The sequence below is a fragment of the Portunus trituberculatus genome, chromosome 37, assembly GCF_017591435.1.
Source record: "Portunus trituberculatus isolate SZX2019 chromosome 37, ASM1759143v1, whole genome shotgun sequence".
Lineage (NCBI taxonomy): Eukaryota > Metazoa > Arthropoda > Malacostraca > Decapoda > Portunidae > Portunus > Portunus trituberculatus.
In genome coordinates this window covers 25,027,123-25,049,192 of record NC_059291.1, presented here as the reverse complement: position 1 = coordinate 25,049,192, position 22,070 = coordinate 25,027,123, and the positions used below count along the sequence as shown (strand labels likewise).

The 22,070-nt window shown below is 39.0% G+C and overlaps 1 protein-coding gene across 1 annotated transcript in view; it reads left to right on the top strand.

Moving 5' to 3' along the window:
- The first annotated feature begins 1,506 nt into the window (after positions 1 to 1,506).
- The window catches only part of LOC123514294 (proline-rich receptor-like protein kinase PERK9), a 102,095-nt gene continuing 81,531 nt past the window's right edge, over positions 1,507 to 22,070 (top strand). The window contains exons 1-3 of the mRNA XM_045272112.1: positions 1,507 to 1,731; positions 8,611 to 8,796; positions 11,712 to 11,983. Coding sequence (XP_045128047.1) covers positions 1,617 to 1,731; positions 8,611 to 8,796; positions 11,712 to 11,983 — 573 coding nt within the window. The 5' untranslated portion in view covers positions 1,507 to 1,616. The remainder of the gene's footprint in view (positions 1,732 to 8,610; positions 8,797 to 11,711; positions 11,984 to 22,070) is intronic.

Here is a 22,070-nt window from a genome sequence, read left to right as displayed (position 1 = left end):
CACTGGCCAGCCCTGGGATAATTGTCACACGGTACCGTGTAAATAAAGGCGTGCATGTGTGAATTGCTTGTAGCCAGCATTATTAGGGATATATTGGTTACTAGCGGTTAAGGTAGATAACGTTACCTAATAAGCTGAAATAGACTCGTAAGGACATTGCCTGGCAGGTGCGACGGCACAGGAAGCGTGGTTTGTGGGGCACTGTGTGGCACCGACGAGGACAGAGGACAGGAGTGTAGTAAGAGACCTCGAAGGAACAAGTCGTACTCTGGGGAGCAGACAGAGAGTAAACGAGAGACAGAGAGACAGTGAAGTTCCTGACGAACTAACAAAATGTTACCCGTACTTTGTTGCCGCCCCTTGGCCCGTCCTGTGTGCCGCCGCCACCTGTTCCCGGTGACTCGTGTATAGTTGCTGTAATATAGAGAAATAAGGAAGAAGTGTTTCCTTCTCCCCACTCTGTGTGACTGAGCTGAGTGAGAGTGGGTGCTATAGAAGCAGACAGCCAGACCTGAGAGAGCGATCTGCCCGCCGCTCCACCCTAGCCGCGCCGCGCCATCCAGGTAAAGTCCTTTTCCCCGACACACACGCCCTGAATCCCGAGAAGATTGTGAGGCGTCCCCTCCCTGAAGAAGAGGCTGAAGGAGGGTCGCAGCAATACAAACTTATGATCCACTACCTCAGTAAAGGGAGTGTTATAGTTACCTACAAATCAATACCCTAAAAAAAAAAAAAAAAAAAATCATTTTTGCATACAAAATTTGATATGGAGACACGTTTCAAATATTACCGAAAAGCATGGAAAAAAATATGTTCCGTCCACGGACGACATATATATCGACAGCTAGGTACTGAGAACTATTGACTAACTGGTGAACTAAGTGTTTGCTGCCTTGGGAATCATGATTTATGATTATCATGTATACTTACTGTCTATTGTTATATTTTTTATACTTAACCTTAAGTCTTTGTCCAGGGGGTGTGTGGCAAGGTCCATCCTCCTCCTTTGTTGTATTTATTTATTAATGCAGCAATAAATGTATCAATCAATCAATCAAATGATTATCATTTGACATTAATGAAAGTGACATGCTTTCCATCCGGTATTTTGATCAGTACAGACAGGGCATGGCTATGCCATACAACTTTCCCTTATTTATTTATTTTTTTTTTCATACGAAAGTGACTATTCATGATAACGAGTTATACCTGTCCTATAAATCATCGATACCTTAGTTGGCTGGGCTTCGTCCATATTTGATAGAGTGTGTTGCTGTTGACATGCATAGTAAGTTACGGCACTTTACCTACCTACGGTAGAAATAACATTGCGAGCTGCGCCAAGGATGATACATGTTGCTACCCATCCGCATTGGTAGTAGGCATATATACTATTGGAATAACATATCATAATGTATAGGGACTGAATGGCACCTTTTAGTTGAATATTTTGACCTTTTGATATGTTGGCACCCCTTGCCAGGAAAGATAGTGTAGCAGTTGGCAGGCGTGGTGGAGCAAAGCAAAGGACGTAGTGACAGAGCGAGTGAGAGCGAGCCAGTGAGGTGCCAGGCCGGAAGGCTCTGTGGCGCAGGTGGTTGAAACAAGTGCCAAACATGGCCCGCGCTATTGAAAATGTTCAGGAGGTGAAGTATGTGTACGACTTGCCCTACGGTGTGAGGAAGCAGCTATGTTCCATCCTAGACGTGAACGATGCTTGGGAGGAGCTGGGTAGGTGGGGCAACTGTGTGTGTGTGTGTGTGTCTTGACGGGAGAGGGGCGCTGCGCCACTGCCCAGGCTGTGACACTGATCTAGGTATATGCTATAGTATGAAAATACTCTCGGGTGTGTACAAACGTTGTGTCTCGTGTGGTTAGAGCGAGGTCAAGAAAATAGTAATAAATGATAATGATAACTATTAACGTAGGGCCTTAACCCATTAGTGCCCAGTCATAGATCCCGTTTTATTTATTTATTTTTTTTATGAAATTTGGTATAAATGGTGTCCATGGGATAAGAAATAGAAATCATAAAGAAATTTTAGGAAATTGCATTCGGAAACTGAAAACATGCACGTCCTTTAAAGTGCGCTGGGGTACAAAATAGGAAAATTAAAGAAAACACTAGAAATTTGTATATAGTATTATGAAATTTATTGAACCTCAATAGCTCTGGGAATAAATGTGTGCTCTTTAAGAAATCTAACTTTGCATCACAAGATCGTTTTTTTTTTATTTATTAGTTACAGAAATATCTTTATAGTTTAGATTAAACTTCATCATGAATGTGACAAATGAGCATTATTTTAATTTTTATGCGTGACCGAATAAAGCTCAAAAGAGGTACGTTTCCATTGTCCTTTATGTCCATCACCATTTCCACATTGTGATGAAGATGCCAGGCCAAGACAAAAAAGACACTCATAAAACCAATTATGCAGCGCCTAGTGTCTCTTTCAATTGTGAGTTCTGATGACATAACACATCACAATATTATCTAGGAGGTCTACACCACCCATGTGGGTGTTGTAGACTTTGATAATGTTTAGCTGCTCCACTTCCATCTGTTTGGTCTCCAGTGATGAATACCTGAACAGAAAAAGAATGTAAATTCACTACGTATGTGTGTGTGTGTGTGTGTGTGTGTGTGTGTGTGTGTGTGTGTGTGTGTGTGTGTATTTACCTAGTTGTATTTGCCTAGTTTTAGTTTTTACAGGGCCTCTCGACATTCTTCCATTCCACATACACAGATCTTCCCTATCCATTTTTCCATGCCAATCATCACTCTGTATATTGCTATCAGGTCTCCCCTTTCTCTTCTGTTTTCCAGGGTTGGAAGTTGCATTCTTTTCAGTCTGTCTTCATAAGTCAAATCTCTTAAGTCAGGCACCATTTTGTTGCAGCCCTCTGTACTTTCTCTAGTTTCCTTATGTGTTTCTTTAAGTTCGAGCCCACTGTATTGTTGCATATTCAAGCCTCGGTCTTATCATTGCAGTAATTATTTTCTTCATCATTTCTTCATCTAGATATCGAACGCCACTCTTATGTTCCTCAATAAGTTCAATACTTCTCCAATTATTTTGTTTATATGTCTCTCTGGCGATAGGTCATTGGTAATTGTCACCCCAAGGTCTTTTTCTTCATGACTGGTTTTATGTCTTCATTTCCTATCTTGTACATACTCCTGATTCTTCTTTCACTCTTGCCAAACTCTATTTTCTTGCATTTTGTCGTGTTGAACTCCATTTGCCATGTACAGCTCCATTTCCATATTCTGTCCAAGTCTTCCTGGAGTAGTTCGCAATCTTTGTCACATCTCACTTTTCTTAACAATTTTGCATCGTCTGCAAATAGGCTCACATAACTGGACACCCCATCCACCATGTCATTTATGTAGACTGCGAACATTACTGGTGCCAACACTGATCCCTGTGGAACTCCACTCTCCACCAATCCCCATTCTGATGGTCTGTCCTTAATTATTGTTCTCATTTCTCTTCCTACCAAAAGTCTTCCATCCATTTTAGTAAACTGCCATGCACTCCTCCTACCATTTCAAGTTTCCAGATCAGTCTCTGGTGTGGTACCTTATCAAAGGCCTTTTTTAAATCCAGATATATTCCATCAGCCCAACCATCTCTTTCCTGTATTACATCTATCACCCTCGAATAGTAACATATCAGGTTTGTCGTGCATGAACGCCCTTTCCTAAAACCAAATTGACACTCACAAAGTATGTCATTTTCTCCAAGAAGTCTGTCCATCTAGTCTTCACCACCCTCTCACACATCTTAGCTACCACACTTGTAAGTGACACTGGTCTATAGTTCAATGGGTCTCTCTTGTTACCTGATTTATAGATTGGGACAATGTTAGCTCTTTTCCAGTCTTGGGGCACTACACCTTCCCTTAATGAGGCATCAATTACTTCACAAACTTTTTCTGCCAATTGCTCCCTGCATTCTCTTAAAATCCATCCTGATACCCCATCAGGTCCCACAGCTTTTCTCACTTCTAAACTCCCCATCATGTTCTTGATCTCCTCCACAGTTACTTGAAACTCCTTCATAATCCCTTTCTGTTCCATTACCAGTGGTTTGTCAAAAGCAGTCTCCTTTGTGAATACCTTCCGAAAGCATCCATTCATAGCCTCTGCCATTTCCTGGGATCTTCACTGTATACTCCATTTACTTCTAAACTTTCAATACTTTCTCTATTTTTGATGTTGTTGTTCACATGTCTGTAAAAAGCCTTGGTTGGTCTTTACATTTATCAATTATATCCTTTTTTTTTTTTTTTTCTTCTAATCAACACATATTCATTTCTTGCTCTTTTTGTTTTGGGCTTTATGCTCGTGTGGCCCCGTCTCCATATCTACATTTATCCAATTTTTCTTTAAAACTATGCACACTCGTTGCTGACACCACTTCCTCACTCAAACTGTTCCACGTCTCAACACATCTTTGCGGGAAACTATATTTTTTAACATCTCTCAGACATCTTCCCTTCCTCAGATTTTTACTATGTTATGGTGTGTGTGTGTTCACTGTTTGATCTGCTGCAGTCTCTGACGAGACAGCCAGACGTTACCCTACGGAACGAGCTCAGAGCTCATTATTTCCGATCTTGGGATAGGTCTGAGACCAGGCACACACCACACACCGGGACAACAAGGTCACAACTCCTCGATTTACATCCCGTACCTACTCACTGCTAGGTGAACAGGGGCTACACGTGAAAGGAGACACACCCAAATATCTCCACCCGGCCGGGAATCGAACCCGGTCATCTGGCTTGTGAAGCCAGCGCTCTAACCACTGAGCTACCGGACCGTGTGTGTGTGTGTGTGTGTGTTTAATAATGATAATAATGATATTTCAGTTTATTTGAATGGCTGTGAGTACAGGTATAGAGCTGTAACATCTACATATTAAACCTACTTATACATGTATTCTTCAATACTAACATAAATACATCTGAAGTCTACACAACCTCTCTGATGGCATCTGATATATGATGCGCATCGGCGATTTAAAGTGCCAGATAAGCCTAGTTACCTAGGCCCCAGGGTGATCAGGCCACCCAATGTATATTTGTTTGTTCTGATTTTCTTTCTCCTACCCAGCAGCGGGTTATAATTTCCACCTTACACCAGGTACCTAATCACTGCTAGGTCAACAGGGACCACACACTTGAATAGAAGCCTTGCCCAAATGACCTCTGACCTGTCCCGAGAATGGGCTTTCTCAGTTGAGTCAAGCATGCTACCACTGCACCACCAGGTGTGTGTGTGTGTGTGTGCGTGTGTGTGTAATTCACCTCGGTCGCCTACTGGTCACCCAGCCAGTCTTCCCCATTATGGAGCGAGCTCAGAGCTCATAGACCTATCTTCGGGTAGGACTGTGTATTTACCTAGTTGTATTTACCTAGTTGTAGTTTTACAGGGCCTGGGCTTTATACTCATGTGGCCCCGTCTCCATATCTGCACTTATCCAATCTTACTTTGAAAGTATGCACACTCGTTGCAGACACTACTTCTTCATTCAAACTGTTCCACGTCTCAATACATCTTTGCGGGAAACTATATTTTTTTACATCTCTCAGACATCTTCCCTTTCTCAGCTTTTTACTATGCGATCTTGTGCTTCGGATGTCATATTCTTCTCTCAGGATCAGTTTCTCATTATCCACTTGGTACATTCCGTTGATCAATTTGTAAACTTGTATCAGATCCCCTCTCTCCTTTCTTTGTTCCAGGGTTGGTAGATCCATAGCCTTTAGTCTCTCCTCATATGTCATCCCTTCAAATTCTGGAACCATTCTTGTAGCCATTTTTTGTAGTCTCTCCAACTTCCTTAGGTGTTTCTTTTTATGAAGGGTCCACACTACTCCTGCATATTCCAATCTAGGTCTTATTTTAGTGCTTATCAATTTCTTCATCATTTCTTTGTCCATATAGTGAAATACTAATCCAATATTCCTTAGCAAATTATACGTCTCTCTGAAAATTCTATCAATATGGCTTACCGGTTGATTGTTTTCTTCCATTGTCACTCCCAAGTCCTTTTCCTTTTTTACTTTTTCTAGTTCTACTCCATCTCCCATCTTATAGATTCCCACTGGTCGTCTTTCACTTTTTCCCATTTCCATGACATGGCTTTTGTCAACATTGAATTCCATCTCCCATTTTTTACTCCATTTCCAGATCTTGTTTAAGTCTTCCTGTAGCATTTCACAATCCTGTTTTTGTTTAATGACTGCACAGTTTCGCATCGTCCGCAAACAGATTTATGTAGCTGTTCGCTCCCTCTGGCATGTCGTTTATATATACGAGAAAAAGTATTGGCGCCAATACTGACCCCTGTCGCACTCTGCTGTCTACTGCTCTCCACTTGGACTTCATATCTTTAACTATCGTCCTTATTTCTCTCCCCATCAAGTAATTTTCATCCATCTCATTGTGCTTCCCTTTAAGCCACCCTACTCCTCTAACTTCCATAGTAATCTTTCATGTGGTACTTTATCAAACGCCTTTTTTATATCTAAATAAATACAGTCAATTTATCCCTCTCTCTCTTGTACTTTATCAACTATTCTAGAGTAGAAACTCAATAAATTTGTTACACACGACCGACCTTTTCTAAAACCAAATTGGCTATTTGATAATAATTTGTTGTCTTCAAGAAACTCAATCCATTGCTTCTTTATTACTCTTTCACACATCTTGCATATTACACTAGTTAGTGATACCGGTCTGTAATTTAAAGGTTCTTCCTTTCTTCCGCTCTTATATATGGGAACCACCTCAGCTCTTTTTCACTCCACTGGTACTGTTCCATTTTCTATTGAGCATTTTATGATGTTGTATATAGGATTTGCTAGTTCTTCCCTACATTCTTTCAGTATTCTCCCTGAGACTTCATCCGGTCCCATTGCCTTCTCCTCATCTAATTCCGTCATCAACTTTTTTATTTCAAGCTTGGTTACTTTAATCTCTTTCATATGGACAGTCTCTCTATTACCCTGGGATCTTTCAAATTTGGATTCCTTAGTAAAGACCTGAAATTTACTATTTAACAATTCTGCCATACTTTTTGGGTCTTCCACCATCCCGTTCTCTCCTTTTAGCCTTTCTATTGTTTCTTTTTGTCTTATTTTTCCATTTATGAATCTGTAGAACAATTTTGGTTGTTCCTTACAGTTTTCGACAATGTCCTTTTCATAGTTCCTTTCTTCTTCCTTTCTCACCTTAGCATATTCATTTCTTGCTGTTTTGAAGTTTTCCTTATTTTCTGGATTTCTGTTTCTTCTCCACCTTTTCCATGCTCCATCTCGTTTCTTCTTGGCCCTAGCACACCTTGAATTAAACCAATCTTTCTTTCCTTCTTCTTTAGGTCTATATTTTGGGACATATTCCCTGACTCCTGTTTTGTATATTTCCAAAAATAAGTTATATTTCTCTTGAACCATTTCTGAGTTTTCCATCTCCTCCCAGTTTACATTTTTAAAATAGCTCTTGAGGTTCTCAATATCAGCCTTTCTGTAATACATATATTGAAGGAAAATTTAGCTAATCTTTTAGAGTTAAAGACAATCCAGAGAGAGAGAGAGAGAGAGAGAGAGTTTGCTTAGACCTGAACGAGTGACATCACTCAAGTGCAAGAAAATATTCCTGGTAGCACAGACCGCCAAAAACGGCTGAAAGTAATGCTACCAAGTATGAACTGTTTGTCGTCTTTATTTATTATTTATTTTTTTATTTTATTGATATTTTTTTTCTTCCTTGAAAATCTTAGGTGCAGAATTACAGACTCAAAATTTTGGCTTTTTGCACGTGTCTCAGGTGTGGAGGTATGGACTCAAAATTTCACCTTTCTGTACCTGTTACTTCCACACTTTTGAAAATTTTTCCACACTTCGAACTTCCGCACCTCATTTGGTTGTTCACAGGTACAGAGGAATGGAGGTGCGAACCAAGGTACGTAAGTGCCCACCTCTGCTAATAGGAGAGGAATGTCACCAGAAACTTGAAATGATAAGGTACAAAGGTGTTAGTAGAGGCCAAGTACTTGAACTAGCAGTAAGGGAATGTTTGGATAATAGGCCATCAAATCTCTTCTTCTGTGGCTGCCTTCCCTGGGTGATGACTCTGGAGCAAGTGTTAGGGGTGGAGATATAGGTTGAATGTAATTTAATACAGTATATGTGGTTGTTGAATGACTGCAGAACCAAAGTATACAAGCACTCATTATGTATTACATTTCTATAAATAAAATATTCTTCCTATGTTATTTAGTCATATAGCTACAGTACTTAAGTTGGTGGAATTTGAAATATATGAAAATATTTATAGAAATGTTGATTTATTTATGTTACATTTTCTAACTCATATGAAAATTAATAAAGCTAAGTAAGGAAAGACACCAGTAGTACAGAAAGAGATAAGCTATGTATTTACAAGAGCTCATGCTTTCATCATGATAATTTTTAAGAACAATAAATGCTATAAGAAATTTCCATTGGAAATATAACAGAGTCAATCCAAGTAGGATGGTCTCAGAAATTGGAGTATGTAATGAGTAGTAAACTGGAAGGAATCTTCTATTACAGGGGGTACCCATTTGCACCTCAGTTATTTTGAGCTGCAGGAGATCCGTCGAGCTGAGCGGAGTAATGATTCCCCTACCAACCGCCTGCTGCAGGTATGGGGACAACAGAACCACACAGTCAAGGAGCTTCTACTCAATTTGTGGAACATGCGGCATTTTCAGGCCATGAGAGTACTCAAGTCTTGTGGTGAGTATTGTCTCTAATATTCATATTTTGTATGTACTACTTCATTGCTGATGAACTAAAAAAATTTGATATTGACATTAATACATGTTATGTGGTTTGTATGAATATGTTATGTATAGTTTATTGGAAATTACACAAAGAAATCTTAAGATGGGTGAAATTTATGTATCAATATTGATGATTGGTGAGGCTATTTAAGCATTTTATAGCACTATCTCTGGAAAAATTAAAAACACACTGTAAAATATCACTTGAAAAATGAATATGTTTATAAGATAATGTGTTGTATGCATAGCTGGGTGTGATAAGGTAAAAAATGTATTGCGATAAGCAATAAATTGATAATGAGAATCATATTCGTCAATAACCAACAACTCAGTGATTACTGACAATAAATATATTGCTCAATAACCATCAATTGGTAGAGCCAAAATTCTGATACAGTACCAGATGCACAATAATTGTTTTTATAACTAGAAGAGTGAAAACTAGTATGTAATCTTTTTTGTTAATTTTGTTCGTTTGCGACAACGTCGTCATAACTCAAAAATAGCAATTTTTCAGGAGAGCCATTTTAAAGAATTAAAACATACTCAATATTGTGAATAGTCCCAAAAGACTGTAGTTGGAACATTTTTTGAAACATCAAATAGTCCTCTAAAGTTTATAGAAATTGAAATGATTATATCTTTACTAAATCAAACATTATTTAAACTTTTATAATGTTTATTTTTAAATATGACATTCTTTATAAAAAATTAGTAAACCTCTCATGTATTATTTTGTTTTGTGCCATTATTGAAAGGAAAATAATGACCAATTTGTTACTTAATTATGTATTGTTCATTGCTTATGACTGACAAGATTGATGATAATACATTAATTTCCTATTATGAAAATAATAGATACTTCCTAATAAATGAAAGATAGACTGTAAAAAAAATATTATTGAAAAATTATCCTTATGAAAATAATAAGTTTCCGGCACATAAATGGGTACACTTTTCAAAATTCTCTTTACTTTTCTTTCAATTAGGGAATGGGCAGAGTCACCCTCGTTTTGGGTATGCCCTTTGATTAGAAACTTGTGTGTTATTGAAGTTATATTTGGTAAGTTGTTTACTGCATAAAGGTAAAGTGCCATCATGAACTTATTTTTCTGTTGGCCAGAACAGTTATCTGAGTAAAAAATGATGTCAGCTTCTCCTGCTTCACACAAGGTTTTAATGTAATCGAGAACACAGGTCCCAATTTCGTTAACCCCACGTTGGCCATTAATTTCGTTCCAGAAATAGCATTGATTTGAGGGTCAGCAGCAAGTTCACATCCTACAAAGTACAAAGAAATGGGTCAAAAATGTGATTTTTGTTTTTTGTGTTAAAAACGCTCTATGGTATGTAAGACAGCATGTGTCAATTTTTTGTAGTTTTGGGGGGAACTATAAATTCCTCAAATGGGGGTCCAAAATTTTAACGAGAAGCAAAAAATCTGAAAATGTTTCTTTATTTTGCATTTCTGAAAAGTTGTATTTTTAAACTTCAAATCCCTACTCCTCCGAAAATTTTGATTGTCGAAATAGTTTTCATCAAAATCGCCCCATTAATAATAAAAAAAAAATTAGGCATACCTCCCACCTTAAAGCAAATTATATAGAAATAGAATCAAGGTTATGATAGTATTTACCTGTACTATTTTCCTCAGGGTTTTCTTCACTGTTTTGCTTAGCCTTTAATGCTAATTCTAGCATAATTTTTCCTCTACATGACATGGTACCTATTTAATCTGAAAAAATATGACATTTATGAATACCATGTTTTGTTGCAACAATGTCACCAATCTAAATAATACACTACCTTTTTTTAATTTTTCGCTAGATTTTCAAATAACAATGACATAATTTAAGTTAAACAAAAAAATGTGCTGCTCTAATACGAGGTAATGTTTGTAACAATACTGTCATAACTCAAATACAACACCTATTATTCACAAGTTTTTTCAAATAATGACACATATTGAATTAGGATGTAAAACATAGAACTATTTGTTTTTACCAATAATGACACATTTTGAATTATGACGTAAAACATAGAGCTGTATGTTCACAGACAAAACGTATTACATCAAAATAACACTTTATTGCATGAAACATAACTCATAAGTTCAATACTTACATTTTGTAGCAACATAGTTCTAAATAAAAATACGACACTCTAAATGAGAGCGTGAATGTAGTTACCCAACGATGGTCACAACACAACTGACATGTAACGTTCTTCACGCAAACAAGTTGGTACATATTGTTATGTCGTTAGGACATTTAGCGCCTCTAGTGGTCAATTTTTTAGCTACAATTATGACACTTTTGCCAAAAAAATCTGCGTTTCAAGATGAATATGTCTATATGGATAACTCAAAAATCAATTTTTTTGAGTTATGACGTTGTTGTCGCAAACGAGCGATTTGTAGATTGCATATAGTCATGCACCTAATCTCTTGACCAAGAGTGTTTGAGTATCTGTTTCTTACCTTTAATAGTAATCATATACATTAACTAACTACTTTTACTATTCATAATTGTTTGTTTGGATGTGTATTGTATATATATATATATATATATATATATATATATATATATATATATATATATATATATATATATATATATATATATATATATATATATATATATATATATATATATATATATATATATATATATATATATATATATATATATATATTTTTTTTTTTTTTTTTTTTTTTTTTTTTTTTACTTGTGATTTGACATACAAGTAGATTATCATCTCTTCAGTGTGAAACTTTACTCCCAATATGGTGTGTGAAAAAGGATTGTGATGATGATATGCCTCTGCTTTTTAAAACAAAATACTTGCATTCTCACATAGCCATTACAGTTCCAGAGAAGTACCATGTGCTGTTCAGGGATGCTGATGACCACCTCACAGGTTTGTTTATGGACAACAAGGAGAAGAAAGAAATGGTAACTGCAGAGCCAGAACAAGTAGCATTGACTTTAGGGCAACACACAGCATCCAACGGCCATAACATCTCAGTCAGGCCCAGTATCACACCAGCACCCACAGCTGTGCCAATACCCTACTCTCATGAGGCTGAACTCAAGTCTTCATCATCCCTAAATCAAAATACATCTGGTCATCTGCATTCTGTAAGCTTATTGTTTTTATTTATGAATATATATATATATATATATATATATATATATATATATATATATATATATATATATATATATATATATATGTATATCCACATACACACAAAAGCCATGTCATGGAAATGGGAAAGAGTGAAAGATGACCCGTGGGAATCTATAAGATGGAAGATGGAGTAGAACTGGAGAAAGTAAAAAAGGAAAAGGACTTAGGAGTGACGATGGAAGAAAACAATCAACCGGTAAGCCATATTGATAGAATTTTTAGAGAGACGTATAATTTGCTAAGGAATATTGGAGTAGCATTTCACTACATGGACAAAGAAATTGATAAGTACTATAATAAGACTCAGATTGGAATATGCTGGAGTAGTGTGGACCCCTCATAAAAAGAGAATTTTTAGAGAAACATATAATTTGCTAAGGAATATTGGAGTAGCATTTCACTATATGGACAAAGAAATGATGAAGAAATTGATAAGTACTATAATAAGACCCAGATTGGAATATGCAGGAGTTGTGTGGACCCCATAAAAAGAAACACATAAGGAAATTGGAGAGACTACAAAAAATGGCTACAAGAATGGTTCCAGAATTTAAAGGGATGACATATGAGGAGAGACTAAAAGCAATGGATCTACCAACCCTGGAACAGAGAAGAGAGAGGGGGGGGATCTGATACAAGTTTATAAATTGATTAACGGAATGGATCAAGTGGATAATGAAAAACTAATCCTGAGAGAAGAATATGACATTAGAAGCACAAGATCACATAGTAAGAAACTGAGGAAAGGAAGATGTCTGAGAGATGTTAAAAAATTTAGTTTCCCGCAAAGATGTGTTGAGACTTGGAACAGTTTGAGTGAGGAAGTGGTGTCAGCAAAGAGTGTACATAGTTTTAAAGAAAAATTTGATAAGTGTAGATATGGAGACGGAGCCACACGAGCCTAAAGCCCAGGCCCTGTAAAACTACAACTAGGTAAATACACACACACACACCAGACGCGGTTGAGGAAGGACACACTGGCGTCGCTCAGACAATCAGCTGATCTTCACTACCTATTATTTAGTATTTACAGTGGCCTGGGCAAGTAGTGTGGACTCATTTTTCTTTAAATTAACTGTTAAAGAATCATGAATAAAGAAGAGATTCCATCAAAATGCAGGTATGAGACTAGGGAAAGAATGAAAGATGATCACTATGTTGATGAGGGAGAGAGTGCATTTGAAGGTTTCGATACGGTGAATACTTCACTACTTAAGAGAGTGTTAACTATTGAACATAAACTAGATAAATGGATAAAGGAGAGTATAGGAATGAAAGAGAATGAAGAACATGAAAAAGAGTTTAAAAAACTGAGAGAAAGGATAAAAAAAGTGGAAGAAAACGAAGCTAGGCTAAGAGCGGAAAACGAAGAACTGAAAAAGGAAGTAGCTAACTACAAGAAGCAGATGGAAGAAGGACTCGGTAAAGCCGAGAAAGAAAAAGAGAAGCTGAGAGATCTAGTAAACAAAGAAGAGGAAAGAGTACAGAACGTGATTAAAAAAGAAGTACAAGCATGGAGAGTCCAAGATAAGAAAGATAAGGCTGATTTTCAGGAGGTGATTCAAGAACAACTAAAAGAAAAAGAGGAAAATATGACAAACAAAATGATAGGAGTCCTCAAGACAAAAGAAAATCTAGTTAGAGAAATTGCAGAAAAAAAGAAGAGTGTAATCGTATTTGGAATAAAAGAAAAAAATATAAAATATAGACCAAGAAGAGAAATAAAAGAAATGAAATCAGTCAAAGACCTACCAAAAAATCTGAACGACGAAGATAGGCAGAACTTAGAAGAGGAAGTAGAAGAAATAAACAGAATAGGACTATATCAAGAAGGAGAAACGAGACCAATTAAAATACTACTAAAATCACAAGCAGCAACAGAAGAAATATTATATAGAACAACAAAACTTAGAGAAACAGAAGGCTGCAAGGATATCTATATAAAGAAAAATAGAAATGAGAAAGAAAGGAAGAGATACAACAAACTGGCGGTAGCAGTAAGGGAAAAAAATAATGAAAGGTCAGAAGAGGAAAAAAAGGCATTTTTTTTTAGAATTCTAGGAGACAGGATAAGGAAATGGTATATAAAAGAGACTCTTGGAGGCGAAAAAAGTGGAACAAGTTTAACTAAAAATGATAAAGGCAAGAGAATAAAAATGATGTATACGAACATAGACAGGGTTTTATCAAGTAAATTAGAATTAAGAGATTACATGAAGAAAGAAAATCCAGATATTGTATGCCTGGCTGAAACAAAACTAAATGAGGCAATCAAAATAGACTTGGATAATAGGTATAATATATGGAGAAGAGACAGAGGGGATAAAGGAGGAGGAGGAGTCATAATAATGTTAAGGAAGGAGATAGTGATAAACCAAGTGAAATGTGGGGAAGGAAAAGCAGAAGTACTGTATGTTAAGATGCATATTAATAAAAAAGAGTTAACAATCATTGTAACATATGTGCCACCAAAAACAAATTAATGGACCAATCAAGAATATAAAGACATGATAGATGACACAATAAGGAGTCTAACGAGAATTGTTAAAGAAAGGAGAAAAGTGATATTAATTGAAGATTTCAACTGTAAAGAAGTGGACTGGAAAAATTATGAAAGTGGTATGGGGGAAGAAGCCTGGGGAGAAAGATTCCTGAACCTAATGATAGACAATATATATGATGCACCAGAGAGTAAAGGAATGCACAAGATTCAGAGGAAATGACGAGCCAGCGAGATTGGACCTAGTTTTTACAAGGGGTATACAAATGAATGATGATATAAGATATAAGTGCCCATTGGGAAAGAGTGACCATGTAATGTTAAAAATGAATATAGGAGAGGGAAAGGAAGATAGAGACGATTCATACAAAGGAGACCGATTAAATTACAGAAAGGCTGATATTGAGAATCTCAAGAACAATTTTAAAAACTTAATGTGGGAGGAGATGGAAAACTCAGAGACGATGCAAGAGAAGTATAACTTAGTTTTGGAAATATACAAAACAGGAGTCAGGGAATATGTCCCAAAATATAGACCTAAAGAAGAAGGAAAGAAAGATTGGTTTAATGCAAGGTGTGCTAGGGCAAAGGAGAAAAGAGATGGAGCATGAAAAAGATGGAGGAGAAATAGAAATCCAGTAAATAAGGAAAACTTCAAGGCAGCAAGAAATGAATATGTTAAGGTGAGGAAGGAAGAGGAAAGAACTTTGAATAGGACATTGTCGAAAAATGTAAGGAGTAACCAAAATTGTTCTACAGATTCATAAATGAAAAAATTAGGCAAAAAGAAACAATAGAAAGGTTAAAAGGAGAGAACGGGATGGTGGAAGACCCAAAAAGTATGGCAGAACTATTAAATGATAAATTCCAGGAGGTCTTTATTAAGGAATCCAAATTTGAAAGGCCACAGAGTAATAGAGAGACAGTCTATATGAAAGAGATTAAAGTAACCAAGCTTGAAATTGTTACGTTCACCGGATAAATGGGTAAGATTGGCATCGGGGAGCCGGTGAACAATAACAATAAAAAAAAACACTGCAGGTTCAACTGGTGAGGAAATGCAAAGGGGGACACTTAAGAAGCTATTTAACCAGTACAGCGTCAGCAGATCTGAGACTTTGTGATTTCGCCAGTGCTGGCCACATCATGGATTTTTTTTTTTTTTTTTTTTTTTTTTTTTTTTTTTTTTTTTGCTTAACCACTCTTAAATGATGTGAAACAAATGAAAATGACAGTCATTCCTCCCAGAACTGACTGGAAGTGGTATTAATTGGTGCGAGATGTTTTGCGCTAAGGTTAGCGACTTAGCAAAGCCTTATGTGACTAGTTTATTTGCTTCCTCGTTTCTCACCAGTCGATCCCTGAGTTGGACACATACATAATATCGTTCCTGAGTTGAAAGAAAAACAACATGTCATGTTTTGCTTTTTGGGAGTGTTTGTGGCTAAAAATAGACACGAGATATCGTGATGGAGTGTTGCCTTTCGTGGTGCAAATATTTTCCGAGTAATATGTACTTGTTTTTCTTATAACAAAGCGATTGGAAAATTCTTATTTATGCCATACAAAGTTTTCACTACCACAATATAACAGTTACCAAAAACATATGAAATGGTAAGAGTAAGTAATGGAAATTACGCTTCATTCATATTAGTGGAGTTGAGGCGTCAGTTTTCTGCTACACTGAGCTGAAGGCAGCAGAAACTGCTAAAGTTCAGATATGTAATAAATAAATACAGGAAGCATTCATGTTAGCAGGGACGAGGAGGCAGCATGAGCAGTATAATGGTAGGTTTTGAGGACGCAATACCTCCGAAAACACGAGGAAGCTCGCCGACGTAGCGCATACGTCTCTGACGCCCGGTTCGCTCAGAGTAGCCGACGTATCTCGTACGTCTCTGACGCTGTACGGGTTAATAACCCAATGATAATGAAACTGACATACACATAGAGATATAACATGAAACACATGAAAATGACATACACATATACATATAACACATAAATAAATACAACAATAAAGAACCCAACTTAATACCTAACAATAATACTAATCCTATATGGAGGCAATGTGGAAAAAAACGGGACGAGGGGAAGTGATACTTATGTGTCGCAGTGGTAAAGAGCTGGATGAGGTGGATCCCACAGTAGTCCAAGAGGCATTGTGTTCACTGGTTGAGGCCTTGACCTTGACTGACTTCCAGAAATCAGGGAGCTTGCTTAACACTTCCGCTTGAGTCGAATGGGGTCGAGTGAATCCAACTTCGGGACAGTAGTGGGGCTTCATGAGACGGTGACGTGGAGGGTTCATGAGACGGTGACGTGGAAGGTTCATGAGACGGTGACGTGGAAGGGGAGGTGGAGAGGTGGCGAACGAGGTAGCAAGCGGAGGTGATGGTAGTGGAGTATGTTACGGGCGGGCCGTAACATTTCCTCCCTCCTAAGACCTCCGTAATGGGCTCATGAAGGAGGTGAGACGGGTGATCTTGATAAGGCGTTGGCGATGATGTTGTTCACCCCCTTGATATGGTGGACTTCCAGGTTGAAGGGTTGAGTTAACAAGGCCCACCTAAGAATGCATTGGTTTCGGTTCTTCATGGCATGAAGGAAGGCCAGAGGGTTGTGATCGGTGAAGACCTTCGTAGTTTGAGGGCCAGGATGAAGGTAGCACTCAAAACGTTGGAGCGCCAGGACAAGTGCCAGAGCCTCCTTCTAGATGGTGGAGTAGCTCAGTTGGTGTTTCTTCAGCTTGACGGAGTGATAGGCGATGGGATGGAGGATGCCGCTTGTGGGGTCCGCTTGTAGGAGGACAGCACCCACTCCAACTCCACTTGCGTCCACTTGTAGATGGAAGGGGCATGAGTGATCTGTCGTCCAGACCACTGGCTCCGAGGAGAGGAACGCCTTGAGATGTTGGAAGGCTTGGTCACAGGTCGGGGTCCAGTGGAAGGGGTCGGAAGTGCTGATAAGGTCCGTCAGGGGGGCGGCCAGGGTGGAGAAGTTCCTACAGAATCGTCTGTAGAAACCAGCCATCCCCAAGAACCTCATGAGAGCTTTCCTGGTGGTAGGGACAGGGAAGCCAAGGATGGCCTCTACATTGGCTCTCTTGCGGCGAACCTTGCCGTTCCCCACCACATGTCCCAGGTAGACCACCGTAGACTTCCCAAAGGTGGACTTGGCCAGGTTGATTGTAAAACCGGCTTCCTGCAACCGACCCATCAGCCTCCGAAGACGGGTCAGATGTGTCACCCAGTCGTCCGAAGTCACCACCAGGTCGTCCAGATAGGCAGATGTTCCCTCCAAGTCCTGGATGATGTAATTTATTGCCCTCTGGAAGGTGGCGGGAGCATTAGACAAGCCGAAGGGCATCACTGTGTATTGGTATATCCCGAAGGGGGTGATGAAGGCGGATATTATTCGGGCCTCGTCCGAGAGGGGAATCTGGTAGTAACCTTTAAGTAAATCTATAGTGGTTACAAATTTGGCTACTCCTATGCTATCTATAAGGTCCTCTATCAAGGGCAATGGGTAGGAGTCTGGCAACGTCACTTTATTTGATTTCCTGTAGTCGGTGCAAAATCGACTACTACCATCTGGCTTAGATGTTAACAGGCAGGGAGAAGCCCAGGGGGATATACTAGGTTCTGCAAGGTGATGACAGAGCAGATAGTCTGCCTCTTTTTTCATCAAATCTCTTTTAATGGGTGAAATGCGATAGGCTGGTTGTCTTATAGGCTTGATGTCATTAGATATTAAAGTTATATCATGTTGGATAGTAGTACAAAGTCCTGGAAGGTCACCTGTGATTTCTGAAAGTCTAACAATAACTTTTTAAGATCAGACTGTTGTGAAGGTGTTAAGGAAAGAAACACCTCATCAAGGTTGGACATGATTTGGCTGTTTGAGGGGCGTCCTTTAGGTGATGAGAAGAGGAATTCGATGTCGGACTCTTCCTCGGGGGGCACAGGACCAGACTCCTTCCCTACCAGACATACAGGTACAGTGCGAGACAAGTCGTCCTCTGGTTCTCTGGAGTGGTAAGGTTTCATTAGGTTAATATGAACTAGTTGGGAATCCTTACGACAGTCAGGAGTGTGGGCCACAGTTTAATGGACTTAATTTTTGAGCCACAACATAAGGTCCCATGAACTTACTGTGAAGAGCATTACCTGGAGTGGGGAGAAAAAGTAAAACCTTGTCTCCTGGTTTGAAACTTCTCATGACAGATTTGTGAAGAGGATTTTGTTGCATTTTAGTTTGAGATTTGAGGAAGTTTGATTTAGCAAAAGATCTGACTTCACTGATTTTATTCTTAAGGTTACTGATGTAGTCAGATACACTGGGGCTTGAAGGAGTATTTTGAGTAAACCATTGATCCTTTAATATTTTGAGAGGCCCCCTGATCTGTCTACCATAGAGTAATTCAAAAGGGGAGTAACCTAAAGAATCTTGAGGAGATTCTCTTAAAGCGAAGAGAAGGAAAGAGATACTTTCATCCCAGTCTCCTTGATGCTCCAAGCAATACTTCTTCATCATGGATTTTAATGTTTGGTGAAACCGCTCCAGACAGCCTTGGGATTGGGGGTGGTAAGGCGAGGAGGTTACATGGTCGATGTTTAGCTCATTCACTATCTGTTGGAAAAAATTGCTAGTGAAATTGCTACCCTTGTCAGACTGAATTTGTTTTGGAATTCTTACCGAGGTACAAAAATGTATTAGATGTTTTACAATGGTCTTTGATGTGATGTTCTTAAGTGGGAATGCTTCAGGGTACCTGGCAGTGGGATCCATGAGCGTTAACAAATCCTGATTCCCTCGTTTGGTTTTGGGTAAGGGCCCTACACAGTCCAGAATGATCTTTTCGAAGGGCTCCGTCTGAACTGGAATAGGCGTCAGAGGAGCTGGCACAAGGCGTTCGTTAGGCTTACCCACAATTTGACATATGTGACATGTTTTTACATAGTGTGACACATCTTTTTTCATTTCTGGCCAAAAAAAATGTTGAAGAGCCTTCTTGTAGGTTTTTTGGATGCCTAGATGACCTGACAATCCATCATGAGCTAGTTCTATAATGGCTGGTCTTACAGACAAGGGATGACAACTTGATGTGTTTCTGACCAGGTGTCTAGTTGTTTCAGTTCAGAAGGTCTGTAGGCACGCATCAGGACTCCTTCCTGATAATAAAAACAAGGCAATTTAGACATATCCTTTGTCACACTGGCAACATGTCTGATCTTAGCCAAAGTGAGATCCTGTTCCTGAGCATTAATCAAATTCTCCTTTGAAATGATGTTATTGTACAAGTTGTCAGTAGAGGCAGTCATTGGTGGAGGAGGTGGTGAAAGGGCAGGGGACTTGGACTGAGACCTGGTGACTGCACACACTGGGAAGAAGTGAGGGGATGTTTCGTCCAGGGTCTTAGTGGGACTTTCTGGTAAGGAGGAATCAAGAACAATTAAGTTAGGAACAGCCAAGTTACCCGCAAGATCGTTACCCAGTACAAGATGTACCCACGGTACTGGCAGTTCACTAGGTTTAATGGCTACCACAACCTCTCCTGAAATGAAAGAGCACTGTAAGCTAATTTTAGCCAAGGGATAGGAGAGCTGTGATTCAAGACCTGTAAGGATCACCTTCTCCTCAGTGAAAGCCTGTTTGATATTAGGGATGACATCCTTCCTTAACCCGTAAACTGCGCCAGACATCTTAAGATGCTATGTGACCAACTGCGCCAGACATCTTAAGAAGACAGGTTTTCTAAGCTGTATTTCAAAAGTTCCCGCACAGCCACCGTAAAATCCAATGAACATCATGTGGCAACATCATCCCTCTTTTTCAGCGGCTTCATATAGGCATTATTATCTCAGTCAGCCTTAGGCAGTCATGGAAGACGGTAATTCATGATCATCTTCCGATGCTGGGCCTCCTGGCTCCCACATTCATGGCCATGGGGAGGCAGAAGATGTCATAAAAGGAGGAGATAGTAAAAGAAAGCTTGCACTAGGCCCTGATGATGTAGATTATTTACAGTAATCAACTTCTGGTGCTGTGAGAAAGCCCAAGAGATGCCGTAAACACCCTCCTGCCTCTCAAGGTCACGAGCGCACTGAAGAATGTCAAGTACCAATGTGTGCTGTACTTTGTTTCACTGAGTATCACACACTGAAACAATACTGAATAACACCATGCTGCAAACTATAAATAGTTTTGGATAAAGGAAGAAAAAATCAAACATGATTGGGAAGTGCAGTATGATCTCTTTCCCACCCTCCTGGCTCTGTCACTGGACTTCCCAAAGAACTTCAGCCAGCCATCACTGCCACACAATGTAATTTTTTACATTTTTTGTTTCACTTTTCAGTGCTCTACTTGTCTCCTTTGAGTTCCATAAGATCAAAGATAGTTTTCAAGTAAGTTGATTTTTTGCCATTTTTTGCGCACCCTGCAGCTGTCCTGAAATCATAATTGTGCAGTTTAAGGGTTAAGATGGATTGGGCAGCACCTGTATCACGCAGAACCTTGACATTTATTGCTTTGTCTTTACCATCAGTCAGGGACATTTTACCTTGATACGTGTACGAGTCATAAAGTTGTAGAGGAGAGTTGACAGGGTTAGCTAGTGCCACTGGTTTCTTGTTCTCAAATGTGTTATGTTTAGGGGCCACAAAAGAAGGTTGACGTTGAGAGGCCTTGCAATTTGGGTGTCTACATTTTTGGATCGTGTGACCTGGTTTCTTACAGTATGTACACCAGTGGGAATTATACACATTTGGCGAGAATCCGGTCGGCTTACCACCCACGCCCCCAAAACCTTCCCCAAAGGAGGACCTAACATTAGATGGTGAACCACGACCTCTACTACCCAGGGATCCCATCAACAAAGCAAAGGCATCAGCCACTTTAGCAGCAGACATAAGATCACTCTCTCCCCGTTCTTCCACATGCCTCAGAATATTAAAGGGTAACTTGTTCTTCCATTCTTCCAGGACCATTAGATTGAGCAACTCCGAAAAGGTGGTAATGTTAAGGGCGGCTAACCATTTCTTAAATTGTCTTAGTTTCTCACTAGCAAATTCAACATAGGTGTGAGAGTCTGGTTTCACATACTGAACTGTTGTCTGTATCCGTCAGAAGTGATAGAGTAGGCGTCTAGAATGTTACCTTTGATCTCTTCATACTCTACCTCATCACTAAGGCCGTTGTATACCCTGTAAGCTTTTCCTACTAGCTTGGGGACAAGGAGAGACACCCACTGATCCTTGGGCCATTTACTCCTATTAGCAATCTTCTCAAAAGCGCGAAATGACCCGTCAACATCAGATTTATCAAAAGGGGGAACTAGCGGAGCAGCTGTAGCAGGATTAAAGCTTGCTAACTTTTTCTTTATATCTATTTCTTCCCCTCTAAACTTAGCGTCATTTCGTAGGGTTAACTCCTGAATTTCTAACTCTTTCTCCTGCCTTTTAAGTTGTAACTGAAATTCTCTCTCTTCCTTTTCTGCCTGTAGTTACATTTGTCTTTCCTGTAATTCTCTC